Source organism: Talpa europaea, assembly GCF_964194135.1.
Source record: "Talpa europaea genome assembly, chromosome: 11".
In the NCBI taxonomy this organism is placed as follows: Eukaryota; Metazoa; Chordata; class Mammalia; order Eulipotyphla; family Talpidae; genus Talpa; species Talpa europaea.
In genome coordinates, this window is record NC_140078.1 from 95352390 (window position 1) to 95372768 (window position 20379).

Consider the following 20379-nt stretch of genomic DNA (forward strand, 5'->3'; position numbering starts at 1 on the left):
GGAGGAAACACTGTCCCCACCTGTCCCACAGTTGGTGGGCCTGGCACAGGCCCCACAGGTGAGCACAGCCAGTACTTGGCTGGTACTGCAAGCACCCCTGTGCCCCTGCCTGGTACTGCTAGCCTGCCATGAGCAGGCGTGCCTGGCTACTTAGGGTGTAATGCGCTGTTCACCTGAGCATTGATTCAACAACCTCTCTGGGGGAGGGCCATGGTTCCCCTATTTAAGGAAAGTCATCCTGGTGGGATAGGGCCAGTATCTGGGGGACTGTAGGAAAGCGACTCACCCCTGCAGGGTCTTGTGGGTGCATCTCCAATCCTGAGCGGTCTCCTCCCACTCTGGCCTCATCTGAACCAGGGCGGGGTCAGACCACACCGGTCTGAGTGTTCATCCAGCATGGAAGCCTCCAAGCCAGGCACAGGCCTGTTCCTCACCCCTGTAGGGGCCAGCCCTCAGCTCCCTAGGCCTTCTGAGGCATTTGTGGGAGCAGGTCTGTGCACAGCAGGATGGGGGTGAAAGGGCCTCAGAAGCATTCCCTAAGTGATATTCTGGTGGTAGTGCTGATTAAGAAGAGTTCATTCTTCCAGGCCCCACATTCATGGGTTAAACACCCCCTAAATGCTATACATTGGCTGAACCCCTCCCTAAATGCCCCTGACAACAATAGTGATATTCTTTACTCCAATTCATGTTTTTGAAAACTTATGTAAGGAGTAAATCAAATCCTCTTTATAAAACTTTGCTGTTTTTATTCATCTTTAATACATGAGCCATATAAAACTGCAGCATCAGAACACTGCCTCTTCCTACACACACTCACCACTCACACAGTAACTATTCATTTACTCTCACTCATGATCACACACCATTGGCTCACATACACACTCACACACTCACTTATTCATGCATCACACACACAGCCTCTAACCAGATCATTGCCCGTGTTGGGATTCTGCAGCTACTTCCCTGTCAGTGGTGTTAGCTGTGACTGTTTCCCGAGGCTCAGCGTCTGAGAGAAATTGGAATGAACTACAGAAATCAGACCATTGGAATGCACACGTGGAAATGTGCCCTCATTGCTGCATGTACATATATACTTGCTGCTAAAGAGACTCCATTAGTAGCCAAAGACAGGAAGTTCCTACCAGCAAATTCCTTAAGGAGGTTATGTTCACTTCTCTGCTGTCAAAGATGACTCTGGCATTTTAGGTTCTTTCTTTGAATTTCACTGTACTAGATGAATTGCCTTCCAGACTTTTCCACGATGACAGTTGTCAGGAATGCCCGGGAGTTTTACTTAAGCTAACAAATTATTTCCTTTCCCATTAGCTCTACAAACAGGCCCCTAATTAGTGAATTGGCTAATAGCAGCCGCCTCTGGGGTCGTGGGCCCCGACGGCGCTGGCTCGGTGCCGCACTCCGTGTCACTGTCACAGCATCTGCTGGGCTCTGCTGGGAGTCAGAGCTGGGGAGCCGGTGTATAATACCCCCCATTTTATCTTTTACATGGTCTCCTTGGTCACGCAAATGAATTCCCAACTCAAACAGGGATGAATTTCTAAATATGGTTAGAAATAGTGACTTTTTTGTTTTCTGAGAAAAGGGGAGTAAAGGAGGGGCTCGCCTCAATCCTAGATGAGAAAACAGTTTTTCCCACACACAGTTCCGTGTTTTCAAGATGGGGCTGGTCAAGTCAGAGTCGTTTTGGAAAGAGCATGTAATCTGCATGTAGTTCCCGACCCACCTGTGATTGCAAATCACCTGCTCTGTCTCAGGCTCGACAGGACACTCAGCCGCAGCAGTGCCCTCCCCAACCTGATAAAACAGAGGGAGCCCATGTCTCTCCCATGCGGCAGACCTTTCCCTGTGCTTCTGCCTGCTTTTTTGACCTCCTTTTCTCCAGATGAAAGGGCGCTAAGGTCTGCCCAGTCTGTGTCCATCCTGAACTAGAGATGCTCCTGGAGCCTGCCGCCCCTCCTGACCTGACCCAGCCTCATGACTAGCGTGAGCCCAGGCTCGCTCGATGTCTGGTGTATGTCCCAGCTCACTCTGACTAGTTAAGCTCCAGCTCACTTGAGGAATAGTATAAGTTCCATATTTGCTTGACTAGTTAAGTCCCAGGCTTATAGGATGACTAGGATACGCCCCAGCTCACTTGATGACTAGTGTTAAGTCCCAGGCTGAATGCAGAGAGGATGACACCATCGCGTGGGTGCTGCAGCCTAGTCCGGGTGCTGTGGTGGGGGAGTGCAGGGTGGTGACAATTGTGACAAACGACGCTTTGCATTCAAGTTTTGTTACTGTACAGATTCTTGCTACATCAGCTTAAAAGCAAGTGCAGCTTAGTCTAAATGCCTGTTTAAGCAAAGGCCAAAAGTCTGTTTGAAGATACAAAGGGAAAAATAGGATGTTGGGAATATAAAGCTTGCAGCTAGTTGTGGATGTAAAATTTATGACACTTTATATACAGTAGAAATGAGTAGTGGAGCTACATTTATTTGTTCAAATGTAGCAGAAATGCATCTTGAATTAAAAATTATGAAAAGGTGATTATACAGCATAGCAAATCTCTAACCTGGATTAAACAGAATTGTTGAGGAGGTAAAATGCCAGCGTCAACAAGTATTTCAAAAGAGGGAAGAACAATTCTGGGTTGGGTGGGGAGACCTGGGCTCTTGCTTTTGCTTGGGGCTGATGTGACAGGAAGTTGCTGGTTCATGGCCCAGAAATTCACAGAGTTGGAAAAACCATGGCCACTACCGCACAGCGTGTTTATATACTTGACCCACGCAAAGTGGATCATAAAGGCGTCCCAAACCAAGCAGTTGCCTGCATCTGGGAATCCAACTAGTGCCGAGCAGTCCCTGAACAGCTCCCACTGCCCTGCACATTGTCTCCTGCCTCCACTGCTTGCACAGCCCCCAAGGCATTCCAGGTGGTCCTGCAGCCTGGAGAAACTCCTGGCTAGGAGAAACTGCTTGCCTGGGTCCTGGGACAGGTGGTTCACCTGTGTTGAATCTCTTTCCTCATCTGTGGAGAGGAGTGTAACACTGCTTTTGCGGGTTAGAGCGGGAGGAAAATATAAGATATTTGTAGGTGCCAATAACTGTTAGACCTGGAATGGCCAGCTGCAGTCCCCACTGGCCACTCGTGGCCATTGAAATGTGACTCACTCAACAGATGTGCTGTAAGTTCAGTTTACACACTGGGTTTCAAGGAACTAAGTCCAAAACAAGAAGATAAAATAGCTCCTATAAATTTTTCATGTCACTTACATACTGAGATGATATTTGGTTAAATAAAATGCATTATTAAAATTAATCTCCCCTGTTCCTTTTCACTTTTTTAATATGGCTACTCTTTCTATCAGAGAGCATTGTTGGCTGCTGTCTTTGCCCTTCGTAATGCCCACCTGGGCACAGCTGTTTCTTCAGCTGTATAATGGGGTAAGAGAATGGCCCAGTGAACTGGGCATTTGGGTCACATGAGAATTTATATGTATTAGTAGTAAGCAGAGGGCCTGGCCCAGCCTGAGCATTCGGCCAATGGTAGTTCAACTTATTTGTTCCTGCTCTCTGCTCTGTTAGAATCCAACATCCAGTTTAGATTTCCAAGTTTCAAGTCTTTTTTTGTGCTATCAGCCACATCAAAAGGCCCATGCCAATAAGGTTTTTAAATGAAATGCCTCTCTTAATAAGAGAAAATCCAGCAGCGAAGACGCCACAGTGCTTAGTCAGCAGCACTCTTCTTACTTCCGGGGCCATGCCAGTTGGCAGCCGCAGCCAGGCACAGAAGGAAAAGTCAGTCTTGTGGGCTTGTCTGCGGCTCCTCAGGGCCCCTTCCCTCAGGGCTCACTGCACGTTAGCCCCTGCCAGTCCCCAAGCAGAGGGGACCGAGAGCTCTGCTGGTGTGCCACCGGGGGCCAGGCCCTTGCTGCCCCCCTGCTCAGGGTGTCCAGAAGCTGTTGCTGCCTCCTCCTGCTCCATTTGCTCTTCGGTGCCCTGTAAATATTTGGGTGGGAGTTGGGGAGGGGGGAAAGAGGGGACATTTGTATTTATCAGACACTCACCATGGGCCTGGCAACATGAGTCCCGTGGAAGACATCACCTCTATGGTTAGCCCTGTTCTGTGGACAATAACATGAGCGTCTTTGAAGTGAACGGCTTGCCCAGGGTGCTGGAGCCGCTGAGCAGCAGCATCAGGTTGCAGCCCGAGCGCCAGCTGCCTCCAGACTCCACCGCTCCAGGAGGTGTGGCTGGGGACACAGCTGGGACCCGATGGTAGAATTTTTGAGTGCCTGGGGTTTTGGGCTTCATTTTGATGCCTTGGGAAGTCATCAAAGTGCCTGAGCTCTGAAATGACATGATCAGATGTGTGTTTGAGGAAGATAACTGTAGAAGGAGTGTACTAAGTCTGTTAAGCCACGACTCTCCCTTCCTAGCCTTGTGCTGTTGATTCTTTTTAAACTGGGATGCAGGAAATTACATTTGTCTTTACTTGATTTCATGCTCATTTTAGTCGGTTGTTGCAGCCTGTCTCTCAGTTTCTGTTTGTGTGTCCCTCTATCTGTGTGCATGCCTGTGCGTGCATGGGTGTGTGGGGTGGGTATGCACGGGGTGGGGGGCATGCTGGGGAAAGCAAGAATTGCTTTGAGATACCGTCCTGCCATGTGGACACTGGTGGGTACAGCTGAGACTTGTGACAGTGTAGAAAACCGGGATTTTTATCTCGTACATACCTGGGCAGTGATGGAACAAGATGGTATGCCAAAATAACGTGATCGATCTTTTAACAAGTATGCCAGAATTTACACTTACTCCATTGACTCTGTCTGTGAGCAAATTGATTTGGAGCTTCTGTTTTAGAATTTTAGAGATAAGGACATCCCTTGTTCCTGCCTTCTAATTCAGCAGCTACTTAGCTCCTACTACTCATGCCCGTACTCCTTTATTCTACATTTTATGCCCATCTTCATCCTGGATGGTCCTGTGTTTATGCACTATTTGATTTGCTGTTCACAGTAGCACCTTAAAATGATCAGCAATGAAAAAATATTCAGGTGTGTATCTTTACCATTTTTCAAAATCAAAAGTTTTGTCTTCCAATCAGAAAAATGATACACAAATATTATTTTTATTAAGACGAGCAATGCAGAAAAACGTAAAGTTCAAAAAAATCCACAATCTCTCCAGGCTTATGTTTTGATGCTGTCGCTGTACCCACAAGAGCACAGATGCTCTGTGGCACATGGTAGGACCAGCTCGTGAGAAGTCACATCAGTGTCTTTTTCTGCCCTCATCCCCATGCCATGTACGAGCCTACCTCTGTGTGGGCACATGCAGATTTGTATCGTTGTTTTAATTTCTGTATTATCTTTCTATATGGTCACGCGAGATTTGATGCACAGCCACGATGTGATGGTAGAAATTGAGGCTGAGTTTTCTGGGTGCTGTCTACCTGAAGAACACATTGCCAACTGTCCCCTCCTACCCTGGTGACTGCTGCTGTGCCAGTGAAGGGGTGCCCTTGAGGACCCCTCTGCCTCCTCTAGTAGCAGTGGGACTGTCAACCTCCCCATCCCCCAGGAGCTCCCACTCTGGATTCCCACGGCTAACCAGGGGAAGGCCAGGGATTTTCTGAGCCATTTGGTTTCTGAATGTGCTCTGGGGACATCATAGTGGGAAGTCATCCTCCTGCTCCCACTCTGTACTAATCCATTTATTTATCAAGATTATATGTAAGATTTCAGCTGATAAAACATTTCTACAATTTGAAAGACAGTGAGGAAAAGCTCTGCTTGCAGATGGGTGAAGGAGATAGTTCACAGCTATTATTTACCTGGATGTAGTGGCTGGGGAGTAGGTAGAGCTTCAGGGAGAGTCTGGGGTCACAGACAGCTGGGGGATGATGGGAGGAGGCCCCCAGGAGGAAGGGTATGGCCTGTGGAGGCTAGACATGAGGGGTTTTCTTGAGGCCCAAGCCAGGTGTTGGGGGCTGAAGGGTGGTGGTAACAATAAGGAGCCAGATGGACATTGGGGACGTGAGACTCAAGACTTTCATCGACGTTGCTCTATGCAGAGAGGCTACGGAAGCCAGAGGTAGGAAAGGACCGATGCAGTCATGAGCTGTGGGTGCCTCCCTCGAGGTACTCCTCGTCCAGCAGGGAGGCTGCCTGCTCAGGTCCGGCTGCAGTGCTCAGTGCCCTCACAGCTGCTGCTCAGTACCAGCCCCCTTGGAGTCAAACGTGGCCTCTGAGCAGAGGCGAACAGGATCAGGACCACTTTGCTCCAGTGCAAGGCACCTGGAGTGGAAGCAGGTTGGCGGCAGCTGACCCAGGGCCACGGGCACACGGTCACGGGCGAGCTAGCACAGGTGCAGTGTGGGCCTGTGTCAGGAGGAGCACCCCGCCAGCATCTCCACAGAAGTGGCACTTGTGTAGAGCCTTGGAAGGGGGTCATTGGGCAGGGAGCCACCTCTCAGACTCAGGAAAATGTGGGGCATGTCAAGAGGATGGCCCGAGGCACGTTCTCTCTCCACCTATTCATTTAGCACCTGCCGTGTGCAGCACCAGCCAGGGCTGGGAGCAAATGAGCGATGAGAGGACTTTACAGGCCAGACAAGAAGCACAAGTGTAGCCCGTGACAGCTCCGTACTGCATGTCACAAGGACACAGCGTGGATGCGCAGGCGGCCCTCAGCTGATACTGTGGAAAGCACCTGGCTCTCCCTGGGGCCCAAGGGCCTTGCAATCAAGCGGGTAGAGTGGCCCATGAAGGCAGGTCAGTTGGCCAGGCAACCTGCCAACCGGGGGCATGGAGGCTGCAGAACAACCTTGGGCCTGAGGTGGGCTCAGCCCTGACTGAACCCAGAAGCCCTAGAGGACCAGAGTGTTCAGGAACAGAGACTGTGCTCAGGCGTGGCTGGAGCCTGTGCAGGGAACAGGGCAGATTTGGAGGCGCCTGAGCTCTGTACACAGGGTGCTGGGTTGCGTCCACGGGAGTCAGGCTGGGCACTGGCTCATTGTTGGATTACTTGTTACACACACTGGGGGAGGAGCGGAGGGTGGGCCGGAGGGAATAGGGAGGCGCTGGGAAGCCACTGTGGAGTGTAGGGACAGGTAATAGGGACAGAAGACAGGGAAGTGGCAACAGTGCCCTAAGAGATTTGGGACCCAGAGTAAACAGGACTCTGCTCTCCACTCCCGTGGGCCCAGCACCAGCCTCACCTCCTCGGGGGGCTTCTTCTCCTCTGATCCCTTTCCCTAGGGCAACCCCCAGCCAAGTCCTGTCACCGCCCATGCCTGCCTTCCACTCTGTCACGCCACATCTATGTGTGTGGTTGCTTGATGCAGGTGTTTCTAGTCTGTTCCATCAGAGGCTGCATGAGTGTGGGATGGGACCGGCTTTATTCCCTGTGAGCCCCCCCACCCCTCAGGGGGGGAGTGCTTGGCTTACGGAAATCCTTCATGTGTTGGCATGTGGATGGATGGGTGAGCAGAGGGAAAGCAAACTCATAATGGCGACAACTGTTACAGAGATAGTCAGTCAACTGGAGTGAAGCCAGATGGACTTCTGAGAGACCAGCAGCCTGACGGCGAGGGACGGGTGAAGAAGAATGAAAGATGACTTACGCCCGAGAAGACGGGGTTTGTGTCATTCAGCGTTCAGTCTGGAAAAGAGAAGGCACTATGTGGCTTCCAGGTGTGAAAGGATTAATACAGGATCCAGGCGTTACACTGGCCTTGGAAGAGACGCAGGAGGTCGTAAGGCTGCTGTTGGAGGTCATGGTGTGGACCTGGAAGATCTCAACCTCAAGCATGGAAGCTGGAATCTTCTCAAGAACCGATGGAGAAGATGCTGGAATTCTCCAGACTCTTGAGGATCTCTAGCTGTCTCCACCTCCATGAAAGAAGCAGGAGGTTCTCAAGAGCCCCTCTCTTCACCTCATGCCACTGAAGAAAAGTGACTTCTGTCTTTCTCCAGTCTCGCATGGGTTCCTCTCACTGGCACTTTCTCACCTGCAGCTCTCCTGAAGGGGCTTAGGTCTGGGAATTGGGGCAGGCCTGTCACTGTTATTTGAGGTCTACCATGCTGACTGTAGTCAAATATTCCTCATTTGACTAAGGGTCTCTTCACTTATGCAAATCAGCTAAGACTTGAGCGGCTATCCAGTGGCTCAGTGCCAGCAACACTGGCCACCACAGGAGACTTCCACCTCCTTTGAGGGGCCCTGGAGTCCAGAGTGCTGCCCGCGCTCCTCCCGTGAGCTCAGGAGCCCATCTCCTCAGCAGCATCTTCCGCCTCAGTCCTGGCCTGTGAAGAATAGCCACAGATCCTCTGAGGACACTGGTGCCCCTCACCCTTTATGTCTCACAGACAACCCCCGGGGATAGGTGCTCCCGAGACCTGGATCCCTCCTCTGCAGCACACTTGTGCAGGCTGCGCGACAGCTTCTGGCCAACACATCGCTGCTCAGGGTGTCACCTCAGGAAATTCAGCCATGGGTCACAGTCCTCTTGTCCTGGCTCCTGGACCTCACTTAGCCCCTGCAGTGCTTTGTGTGTCTGGGTGTCAGTGCAGCTGTGTGTCTGGAAGCAACCTGCCCAGGGTCTTCAGGCAGAAGGTGTTGACCTCACATTAAGAGGTTGGCCTGGTGCCACAGGGAGGGGCTGGCCCCGCCTCTGGGCCTTACCTAAGTGGGTGGAGTCCCTGAGGTCAGGTGTGATGCTCCCCATCATGAGGGTCTTTGTGTGGTGAATGTAGTTAACTTGGATGAAGAAAGTGATGCTTGTTTACCTGGGTGTGCTGCAGTGGAGTGGCTAGGCCCACTCCCACCTTTCTCTGTGGAAAGGCTTGTTGAGAGGGGGAAGCGACCGGGCGGGCCAGGAGAGTAGAGCCGGACAGAGGCAGGTACTTAGCGAAGACTGGTACGTGTGAGGAGGCTCTTTCGCAGTGAGTGCCTTTGGGAGGTAGTTTTGGGCAGAGTCCACCACACCACAGGTCCCGGGAACTCGGTGGTGAGAACAGCAGGACTGAGGCACAGAGGTAGAAGGGTGGCCTAGACCAGTGGGCGTCCTCTCCCAGGCGTTCCGGGGCAGGGCTTCTGTGCCATTGTGCTGAGGGAGGTCCCACTTGCCAGTGTGGGCCAGGAGATGGGGGTGTGGACCCACGAGAGTGAGGAGGTAAACAGCAGGTGGCTGAAGTTGCCGGGTGGGAGATGGGAAGGGAAGGGAAAGAAGCGGCAGCTGCCCTCAGACTGTGGGGACCTGGGGGCCCTCGGGGCAGTCACTGTGTCTGGCTCCCTTCTCGGGTGCGGGCCAGTGCAGAGAGGCTGTGTCCTGAAAGCCTCCACTGTGCCCTCTGCTCCAGGCAGAGCACCCCGGGCCTGAGGCTGCCCCAGGGCCATGGCTGCTGAGGGGCTGAGCTGGAGGCTCCCCAGGGGCAGAATCCTCGCCAGCAAGCTCTTCAGCCCCAGGTGGGCTCTCAGTGTGGCTCTCCTCAAACACTGAGGACCACTGTGCCTCTGCTGCTTCCTTCCTCATTGTGGATGCCCAGAAATCGCAGGCCCGCTCCCTCCCGTGGAGCTGTGGTGGTGAAGGGGGGCTATGGGAAGGGGTGCATCCGCTATTATTTTTTCAACAAAGGAACAAAGGAGTGAATGGCCCATTCGGTGTGTGATATGTGTGGGAACCGAGTGTTCTGGGGAAGAATCCCGTCACAGGCAGCCTCTTCTTCATTGACTAAGCGGCAACCAGGGACCAATTTGTGTTCCGGTTCCCCTGGGGAGCAGAGCTGTCCCTCGGCTCTCGGCGGAAAGGCCGTCGCGCCAGACCTCGGCTCTCGGAATAGCTGCCACCCGCCTGAGGGATGGGGGCAGCTGGAGGCCGGCATCGAGCCGCTGATAGTGATCCCGCCTGGCATGTTGATCGATGGTGGGATCTTTGGGTTCCGCTTACCCAGGCTGAATGGCACATGGTCGATAGCAGCCAGTTAACCAAGTCCTCAGTAACCGGCTGGACTCGTCAGCACCTCAGCCCTAGCCACGGGTTAAAGCAGAAACCTCTCCTGAATAGCTAGATTGGACCTGACGAAGATGAATGTCTAATTCACTTGGAATCTCCTTACTGCTGCCTGTAATAAAAAGCCTGCTCCATATATTCACCCCCTGCCGATGTTTCTCTGAAATTAAATATCAGGAGGACATATAATAGCCCAATTCCACACCAGGCCAATATTATCAGATTGATGTCAGCAGTGATAATAGAAGAAGGATAAGTTGATGAGATTTCATTTATTAAATAAGAGCGCACACAGCGGGCTTGGGACTGCGCATGTGAAGACGCGGCGAGCTGGGCAGAGAGCCCCCCGGCTTGGTTCACGCGACCCTCTCCCGCCGCCCGGGCCCGTGATGGAGGGAGACGCTTCTCTGCTCTGACCCAGACCTGCATCGCTGGGGGTCGCTTTGTTTCTTTTCCTTGGTCCTTCCCACCTTTCCAGTTGACGCTGGCCTTTGTTGTCAGCTTTGCGCGACCACACATTCATCACCTTCCTCCCGTGCCTCTGCATCTGCCAGCCTTGCCCCCCTCGGCCCCGCCCCCTACCTTCCACTTTGAATCCGAAAACTTCTGCGTCCCTTCGAGAGCCCTGCGTGCTATGTGGTTTGGGGCAAGCGTGCTTTGCTTTTTTTTCAATACCTTAGTGGTTTCTAATTTTGGAATTTTTCAGAGTCAAGTTCTAAGATAGACACGGTATGGAGAGCAAGTTCTTATCCTGGCTCCCTCTTACTGCTGTGAGATTATGGGCAAGTCACTTAACCTCTCTGAGGTCAGTGTCCCCATCTACAGAATGGGGCAGTGACACCACCTTACCGGACTGTCGGGGATAGTCTTAGGACCTGGCATGTGTTAGGTCCAGGCAGGTATTGGTTCTGGTTCTGAGGGTGCCCAGGTGAACAGGGTGGAGCGCTACAGCCCAGAGCCATGGCCCCTCCACTTGTCAGTCAGGTGAGGTCCGGCACGTCGGCAGAGCCCAGTTCTCCACTAAGTGGACATCACACCTTATGTGGGTGGCAGTCTAGAAGCTGTGCAGACTCCAAGCTGGCTCTTGGAGAAGCGAGCTTGTGTGTAGCCTGTCACAGAAAGGTGCAGGTTGCTCTCTGTTAGAAAGGCAATGAGTGGTTGCTCCACCCCCCAGCAGTGGTTGCTCCACCTGCCAGCTCTGCCTCTAGCAGGGGGCCTGGGGAGTGGTGGTCAGATCCCTTTCCTGCACGGCTGACTATGCGCGACCCCAGGCTGTTATGATGAAGAACCCGAGTTGGGTGCTCGTAGACAGTAGGCCCAGACTCTCCCTGGAGGCTGGAGAAAGGCGTGTGTGCCAAGCCTTTCTTTAGGCTCTGGAGTTGCCCGCGGGCCCTGCCATTGCTGGGCTAGAAGGCCTCTTGCTCCAGTCTCAGCCTCCTTCATCATAGGACCTTCTTCCTGTGTGTGTGTGTGCGTGCGTGCATGCGTGCGTACGTGTGTGTGTGTGTGTGTCTGCTTTTATAAGGGCACTGGTCGTAGTGGGTTAGGGACCCTCTCTACCTCAGGATGACCCCTTCCCCATTAGTGGTATCTGCAGAGATGAGAGGAGGAAGAGGAAGGGCAGCTGGTGGGCCCCGGGAAGCTGTGGTGGGAGGGGTCTTGGAGCAAGAAGAGCCTGATGAAGATGCACTTGGAGACCAGTCCTGGGAGCAGAGGCCCGAGCAGCGCTCTGGGAAAGGAGAGCCTGCTGAGCGGGAGCTAAGAGGCAAGAGTAGTAATGGATCTGCAGTGTTGCTAGACTTTTTGGAAAGATGAGTATGTTTTCAGAGGGTAAGCGGGATGGTAAAGGTACAAGAGAGAAAAGCCAGTAGGAGAGGCCACTCAGCTGCTAGGCGGTGAGATGGGATCACTGGTGGAGGTGCCCTCGGCCTGCAGAAGGGCCCCTCTAGGCAGGAGAGAGGGGTCTGTGAGCCTGGGACTGAGGTGATGATGTGCTCCTTGGCACGCTGGGTCCAAGGAAGCAGGCGCCCAGACCTCACAGGTAGGCTTTGGGGGAGGTAGCTGGTGGGGAGAGAGAAGCTGTGGGGTGAGGTCAAGGGAAGTCCGGCCTCAGAAGACCTGAGACCTAGAGGGGAGAAAGGGGCCTTCCAGAAGGACCAGTAAGAAGGTGTGTGGGGGGGTTTGCTCTGGGAACCCAGAATTGCAAGAGGAGGTGGAGCAGAGGAGGTAGGAGACAGGCGGTTTTGACCTCTACAGATGCGAGCCAGAAGCAGTTGGAGCAGCTGAGGGGTTAGGAGGCCTCTGGTGATGGAGGATGGGGGATGGGCAGGGGCAGGAGCGGCATCTAGTGCCGCCCAGTAGGGTAAATTGGTCACTGGGATGGAGAGGAGGCACTTCTGAGCTCCTGGGGAGGTGGAATGAATGCAGCTTCAGTTTTCAGCGAGTTTGGGGAGAGGTGGGGAAGATGTGATTAGAAGGCGAGTGGGAAACGTCTAGCATGAAGGGGGACACATCTGGAGTGAAAGTAGGGGGAGATTCTGGAATGACTCTATTACCTCTCACATCAGGAAAAGTGTTACCCCACCAAGGAGGCAGGATCTGCTTCTGGGGCGGCTCTTGTGGGGAGGGGGCTACCCATGGTGCTGAAGGCCCAGCATCATCACGGTATTCGTGCTGCCCACTTCGCCCTTCTTAGCTTCCTCGTCATGCTTCCAGCATCCCGTCAGCCATGGGTCCATTGTTTTGAGAGGACAGGGCAGTACTTGAAGGTCAGATGTTCTCTGTGGTCTGCTTGTGTGTGCCCCAGCCCTGTGGCTGCCGCACCTGCCCTTGGAGCTATTGGAACACGGGGGTGGAAGCCCTTGTGCAGGCTAAACACATTCACCTCTTCGCTGAGTACCCATGACAGGCGGGGCTGACCAGAGGCCATGCCGGGGTTGAGGACCACCTGCCCGCCCGCCTGGCAGCTCTGTGTGGCGCAACTCTTCTCCTCATCGGACTCCCAACCACAGGGGAAGTGGCAGAACAAGAACCTACCCCTGGGCCTGTCCATTCTCCCCTCTGGCCCACAGGGCACGATGTTCAGGCATCTGCTGGTCCTGCATGAAGGACACGTGCCCTGGGATTCCTGAGGAAGGAGGAGCTGGGAGGCCTGGGTGAGATTTGAGCTGGATCTGGAACAACAGCAGGTTGTAGGGGGAGGGACATGTTCAGACAGGGTCCCACCTTCAAGCCTGCACCTGGCGTGGCAGTGCCAGCCCTCCTGTGTCCCTCGTCTCCTCCCAGCACTACCAGTAACGCCGGCCTCCCCACCCCACCTTGGTTCCCGCACTGACAACCACAACACGCACCCCCGTCTGGTCTCCATCAGCCTGGGGCAGGTGTGTGCCCATGGAGCGGGAGAGCAGCGCAAGGGCTGGCTGTTGACGAGAGCCTACTTCCTTAGCAGTGCTTTCGAGGACTTCTGACTTGGGGTGGAGACCCCTCAAGCCACCTATCTTAACAGGTAGTGCCTGTGTCCATGGTGGTGAAGGCCCCTCAGGGAGCGGAACAGGACTCAGCTCGGTCCCTGGGAAGTACACAGCTCGCTGTGCAGACATTTTTTTGTGCATTTGAAGAGCAGCTGTTCACAAGACTGAGTGTTTCTAAAAATTTGAGCTGTTTTGTATGCAGTGTAAACAGGGTTGCCAGGGACCAGGCTGGGCGGGGCCGGGCTTGGATAGAATGCGCCAGCTTGCTTGAATGGGTTGACCCCAGGACTAGCCCTGCCTTGCTTCAGAGAAAGCTTTTTATTTGGAGAGCTGTGCTCTCCTGTCCTATCCCATTCAGAACCGTTTGCAGGCAAATGGGTGAAATTTCTTCCAGTTGACATTTGCCTGCCGTTCTGTCTCCTCATATTGTTCCTGATAAATCCCAGAGGAGAGAGGCCTCTGCAGCCAGAGTGATATTGGTGTGGAGGGGATGGATTTCACCACGGCCCAGTTTCTTCTGAACTGGGTGTTCTGTGAGATTTGCCCTCAAAACGCACAGGGCCGCTGGTCCAGGGACCTGAAGCCAGAGGAGCAGGACCAGGTGCAAAGCGGCTGCTCGGCCCATTTCCAGCCAGTGCTAGCAGAGGCTGTGTCGGGTGGTGGATCCAGAGAGGGCGTGGCTGTGGGGGTCAGAGCACCGGCTCCCCGTGACTGGGCAAGGCACCAGCCCAGGTCCTCTGCCCCCACTGTGTCGTGAGCTAGGTCTGCCACACAGACTTGTGAGCCTCCAGCTTGTGTGTAGCTCGGAACAGCTCTGCTCCAATGAGCCTGGAGCTTCCCCTGTCCGGCTACAGGTACCTGCCAGTGCCTGCCAGCCACTGAGCTGCAGCCAGGAGCAGGTGCTGGGGGTGGGGGTGATCGTGGGGGCAGATGCCGCTTCCCGGGGGCGAGAGAGGTGTGCACCAGCTCGGAGAGTGTGTGGGGGGCGGTGTGGAAGGAGCAGGCCCCCTCAGTGCACGACCTCCAGGCATCCCCCGGTAAGGGCAGGCCTGGACTCTGAAAGGGACGAGCTGCCCCTCTACCCCTCCCACCAGAGGACTGAGCAAGAGAGGAAAACAAAGAGGGAGGAGAGTTGGGGCAGCAGGCAGAAAGCGAGGCTCTGTCTGAAGGAGAGCAGGCAACGGGGGGAGGGAGTCAGCACACGGAGGACGCCCGAGAGAACGCCTCCAGCAGGCCGCTGTCCTCCCGGGAAACCCCATTCCGGGAGGCCCACAGCTCCACGCATCTTTGTCAGAAGGGTTGTGAACATAGGGCCTCTGAACAAGACGTACCAGCGTCGGTGGAAGCAGGTGTCCCCGGCAGCGCCCGAGGCATGCGCTGCCCCAGATGAGTCTGCAGTAGCAACTGGAGCCAGTTGAAGGGCTCCCCAGGCACCCTCTGTCTAAAGTGTGCCGGAAAGGGAGGGTAGCACTGAGCACGGATCCCATGTGTCCTCCTGAAGGAAGAAATCTCTAGGACTCCTCCACATGGGGGGGACGTGAGGCGGAACCGTGTCAGCGGCCCCGCCGTCTCCCTGCTCTCAGCGCGCACTGTCTTCAAAACCTCATGGAATCACACGTGGTCGGGGTAGAACGGCCATGTGGCCTCCTCAGCTGCCCTTCTGCCTCCCTCTTCCAGGGACTGGCTGTTTTACACGCTTCACTCCGAGACTCAGCCTTGGCAATGGTGTGGCACGGACGCCCTGGGCAGGCCCCACCACCCCTCCCATTCCTTCAGCTCACAAGCCTTGGATGTTCAAGTCCTGGCCCCAAGTCTTTTTGTCTGAGCTAAACATGGTCATTTCACTCCCCTTGTTAGAGACTGTTCAGAGGGTGGGCGTATCATCCAGGCCTGGCCGCTGGGAGAGGAGAGAGGAGATGTGTGGGAGACGGCGGGCCAGAGGATGGCATCCAGCCCATGGCGATGGTGCCCAAGAGAGGGGGCCGTCCCCTGGCAGCAACGGTGGTGCCACCATCCAGAAAGTGCCTCCTGCAGATTTGCCAAGTGAGACAGCTACGTCCTGATATCACGTTTCCCAAGCTGCAGACGGTTCCCTTCCTTGCTGCTCTTAACTGACGAACTCGGTTTGTTTGAGTTGTCTTAAAATAATAATGCTGCCGCTCCGTTCCAGCAACCGTGGCATGGCTCGATTTTTTAAGTATAGAGATACTGGGCCAGGAGAATTATGAACCTACAAGTCTCCCCCTGCGTGACAGGAGCAGAGCTGCAGAAAGCATAATAGCAAGCCTTTCATTGCCGAGGAACTCGAGGAGTGGTTTTCTGCATTTTTACACTCCACTTGAATGCCTGAGCCATGGGGGGTGTTCAGTGCTGAAAGACCAGCCACGTCGGGGCTGCTGCCCTGCCGTTCCGTCTGTGTCTCTGCGGCTCCTTCCTGTGTGCACCTGGCCTGGGAGCACTGCAGTGTGAGTGTGTACCTGTGCGTGTATGTGCATGTGTTTTGTGAGAAGAGTGCCTGCTTGTAGTGTGTGAGAGGACATGCATCTGTGTGTGCGTGTGTATGAGAAGAGTGCACATGTACAGGGTGTGTATGAGAAAGCGTGCCTGTGCGTGGGTCTACATGCGTGTCCGTGTGTGTCAATGTCCGTGTGTGCGGGTGTGCACATGTATGGGCGTGTAAGTGTGTGGGTAGGTGTGCATGTGTGTGAGGTATGTGTGACTGAAGAGTGTGGGTGTGTATGTGTAAGTGTGTGTGTGCGAGAGAGTGGAAGGGGAGGGGAGAGTGGGGCATTGGAGAGGGTCCCGTCAGTGGCCCGAGGATGCTGGCGACCACCTGGCGCGTGATCATTATTTCCCTTTTGTTGTTCATATTCTTAAAAGAGAGCATATTCCTTTTTGTGGATTCTAGAAGTCCCTTGATAGAGGAATATAGAAAAAAACAGCAAAATACCCCTAAAATACTGCAGTAGTTACCTGTAGACAGTAAGATTTGGAAATTTTTATTTCTTCTTTAGACATTTCTGCGGTTTCTGTCGTTCATGGATTAGAATAATAAATCAGAACAAACAGCTCTGGATCAGCAGATAGCTGCACTGTCTCGTCACTGGCACAATCCAGTGTGCTCCTCAGGAGGGAGGCGTGCTGGAAGGCAGCCAGAGTGCAGGGTGGGGCGGGGTTCCCCCAGCTGCCCCCCTCCCCCTAGGGCATACCCTGAGCCACACAACCCAGTCCTCTGGCATCTGCTGCCTGGGAGCCGCCCACATGGCGCTTGACCCCTGAGTGCCCCTGGTCCTCTCTGAGGGTGACTGGTGCCAGGTGAGTGAGCCCTCACCCCTGCTTCCGGCCCCAGCCCAGCCCCCTCTCTCTGTCCCCGCAGGCCCCGCAGATGGGAGCCCGTGTGCTCCGCACTGCAGGCCCAGCTCCTGCGCTGCTACCGAGCCCACGTGCAGGAGGTGCTCCTGTGCTCCGACCTGGTCAAGGCTTACCAGCACTGCGTGAGTGCCGCCGCCCGCAAGGTAAGGGCCAGGGCTGGCGGGGGTAGGGCCCTGCAAGAACTGGAGGTATCTCTCTGCCTCGGGCTGCTGAGTCAGACCTCACAAGTCTTCTGCCTTTTGCACAGTGAGAGACTCTTAGGCCTTAGATGACCTCAGCCCCCACCTGCGCATTCTGCCTGGCAGTTCCTGGGCTTGCACCTGGACATCTGGGCAGGAGCACTGTGCCCCATGAGGCTGAGGCTGGCAACAGTGCTGGGTGAAGTCAAGGGCTGACCACCTAATTAAGGGCACACATATGCCACCCACTTCCTACCTTCGGACAGTGAGAGGTGAGAACACACAGGGGTCTCACCGTGCAGGGTAGGGCTCATCCAAAGAGCTGGATGCTCCACGGAAGAACCTTCTAATCGGGGAGGTCGGGGAGCCAGGCAGCCTGCCTGCGGAGGGTAAAGACTGGGTTCCTTGCTGTCCCTCACCGCTCCTGGCATGCCAGGGCCCAACCTCTGGGGAATGGGAGGGGATCACGGTGGTCCCTGGTCTTTCCTGCCCCCCAGCCTCACTTCAGGCTGACCAGGCCATCTTATTAGTCGAGGGCCATGGAGGGCCGTGACCCCTCCCAAGGCCTGGCCTCCTTTCCTGACCTTGCCATTGCTACACACCCCCCAGTTCCTGCTCCTCTTCTGGACAACTCCATCCCCCTCCCAGGTCCAGCTCCAGGCTGCCCTGACCCCTCCACCACCCTGACCCTTCCCCCCCTTTCACCTCCCATGTAGAGGCACCTGGCTTGACCTGACCAGAGGGCTGGCATGTCGGTTGTAGTGGGTTGAAAGAGCCACTGGAGGGGCCTTCTTTCCATGGATTCCATGGAAAGTCTTGGGTCAGAGCAGGAGAGAAGGTGCTGTGGTGGAGGAGAGGCTGAGGTCAGAGATCATGTGGCTCAGCTGCAGAATTCTTCTCCTGTGGAGTAGAAACATGCCTCACCAGAGCCCCCTCACCTTTCCACCGCGTGACTCCACCTGGCACGCACCCACCCATCCGCGCTGGCACCCGCCCCAGCACCGCTGCCCGGAGTCTGCTCAGCACAGAAGCCAACAGACCCCGGCAGTTCGGATTAGGTGGGCAAAACGCCTGGCTAGGCCTCCTGTCATGGGCCCTGGCAAGGCGTCCGCTCCCTTTCAAGTTGAGCGTGAAAGACACAGCCAGCCCTCCAGGCCACACGGTCGGCAGAGGGAGTCGGGAGCTGCCCTAGACATGCCCTGTGGGCCAGCGGGAGCAGGTGGCTCTCCCAGTGCTTCTTTGTACCTACCAGGTCTGATAGAGGCGTGCCCAGATGGACAGACTGCTCCAAGCCCCTGCTCACCACACACCTGACTTTTTGCTGCAGGCAAGACCTGGGCCCCCCTGCAGCTGCCTGGCTTCCCAGCGGGGGTCTCCTCCCGTCCAGCCCTGACTGTCCTCCCCGGCTCTCCCAGGCCCCAAGCCCCCGCCCCCTGCCCCCAGCAGACTGTATCCTTAACGAACGTCTTACCAATACATCTTCATTTCACCGGGGCAAAAATGTGATTACGAAGGCAGACAGATTGCATTCAACTCCAGAGTGTTCTCTGCAGCTCCGGCACGCCTGAGAGAGGCGCTGGGGCACTGCCAGGCCTCCCTCCTTCCCGGCCCCCACCCCTGGCATTATTAACACCCAAATTGGAGACGGAGCAACTGGCAGCAGCAGAGGCCGGCCCAGCTCCCACTCCGCTGCATTCGCTGTGTGTCTTCCTTCTCGGGAAGCGTGTTCCACCCGACTCCCGCGGGCTCGGGCGCACTCTCTGCCCCCTGCCTGTGAGGTGCAGCCAGCACTGCAGGCACGCCCGCCCCTCTGCCAGCCTCCTCCCCACAGCATCCTGGCAGAAACCATAGGAGGGTTAAAGGAAGGTTCCCCTGATAGCCATTTGCCCCTCAGAGTGGCCCCGGGGCGGGCACAGGGAGCAGCCAGGGAGCAGGTAGGAGAGAGGCACACCTGGTTGAGAACTGGGCAGGGAGACATCCTGGGGTGAGCGCCAGCGCCTGTGGGTGCCCTGCAAGCCCGGGGAAGTGTGGCTGTGGACAGCACCTCGCAGCGGGTTTCATCCAGCAAGCAACAGCCTGATGGTGAGGCCTGCACTCCAAGTGGCCTCATTTAGAAAACTCTGAATGCTTCGGAGGGCAGAGGGGAGGCCTCGGTGAGGCCACCATCGATTGGGCTGAGCCTGTCTATGTGTGGGGGCTGGTGGGGGCCCGCGGAGCGGAGGCTCTGTGCCAGTGGCTGCTGCGGCATGTGCTGGGCATGGAGGTGAAGAGGTCCTGTCCCAGGTCTCGGAGCGGAGAGAGAGGGGCTCACAGGTGGCTGTGCCCTCGGGCAGCCTGAGAGCCGGGCCCTCTCGAGCTGAGGGCACGGCCTGCACAGGGCCCCTGCAGCGCAGGGCAGTGACTAAACTCTGACCTGTTCTCCTTCCAGGGCTGAGGAGCCGCCGTCCTTCCCGGCTCTGGCAGTGCCGGGAGCCCTGAAGAAGGGACCAGGTATGGGACCACAGTCCATAGAGCCAGCCGCTTCCTGCTGGGCCTCAGACTCCTGTGCTCGGGCTGCCATGCACTTAAGAAATATTATGTGTGCTTCTGTCCAAAAAGAAATAAAGCGTTGGAATGTTTCAGTCAATCGCTTGGCGGCCAGACCGTCGCTGTGGCCTCCTCCGTGTCCAGCCCCATGCTGGACCCTGGTGACACAGGCTGAAGGAGACTGCGCCCCTCAGGGAGGACCCAGCCTAGCGGGGGGACAGGTTTGGAAATCGTAACTCACTGCAGTGGCCAAAGGCCTCCCAGAGCAGGTATGACACAAAATGAGGGGAAAGCCGCTCTTTCTCGGCATGGAGCAAGGAGAAAAGGTGTCTCGGCTCTGACAGAAGGCTAGATGGGTGGTGCTGGAGAGCCGGAGACTGGGTAGAGTGGGATCCTAGATGCCCAGCAGCATGGTATGCTGCTCAGGGAGGGGGTGGGGTGGGCGGGCACAGACCCCACAACTGGACGTTTGCAGAGGGGTAGGGGGTGGATGCCAGGCCCAGGCATTGGGGTCTTCTGCAGAGGGCAGCCGTGTCCAGACCCTCAGAGCGAGACCACCCTGGCTCTCAGGGGAAGGTGGGCTGGAGCCGGGCAGGACTGAGGCAGAGCAGAGCATTGCAGGCCTCAGAGGCGAGGCTTAGGAACTAGATTGTCAGGACACTAGGTTTGGTTGGGCAGGGACAGGTGTCTGGCTTGGGTGTCAGTGATTCTGCCACTGGAAAGGGACACAGGAACTGAAGGGCAGGTGACAGCTGGGTTGTGCTCTGCTCAGTTGCTCCAGACACACCTCCCTGTGACCTTTGGCAGGATCCCCA

At 55.5% G+C, this 20379-nt stretch overlaps 1 protein-coding gene across 1 annotated transcript in view; it reads left to right on the plus strand.

The window, feature by feature from the left end:
- Positions 1 to 19659, plus strand: part of CHCHD6 (coiled-coil-helix-coiled-coil-helix domain containing 6) — a 205261-nt gene extending 185602 nt beyond the window's left edge. The window contains exons 7-8 of the mRNA XM_084246432.1: positions 16864 to 17002; positions 19467 to 19659. Coding sequence (XP_084102558.1) covers positions 16864 to 17002; positions 19467 to 19472 — 145 coding nt within the window. The 3' untranslated portion in view covers positions 19473 to 19659. The remainder of the gene's footprint in view (positions 1 to 16863; positions 17003 to 19466) is intronic.
- Positions 19660 to 20379: the final 720 nt, after the last annotated feature.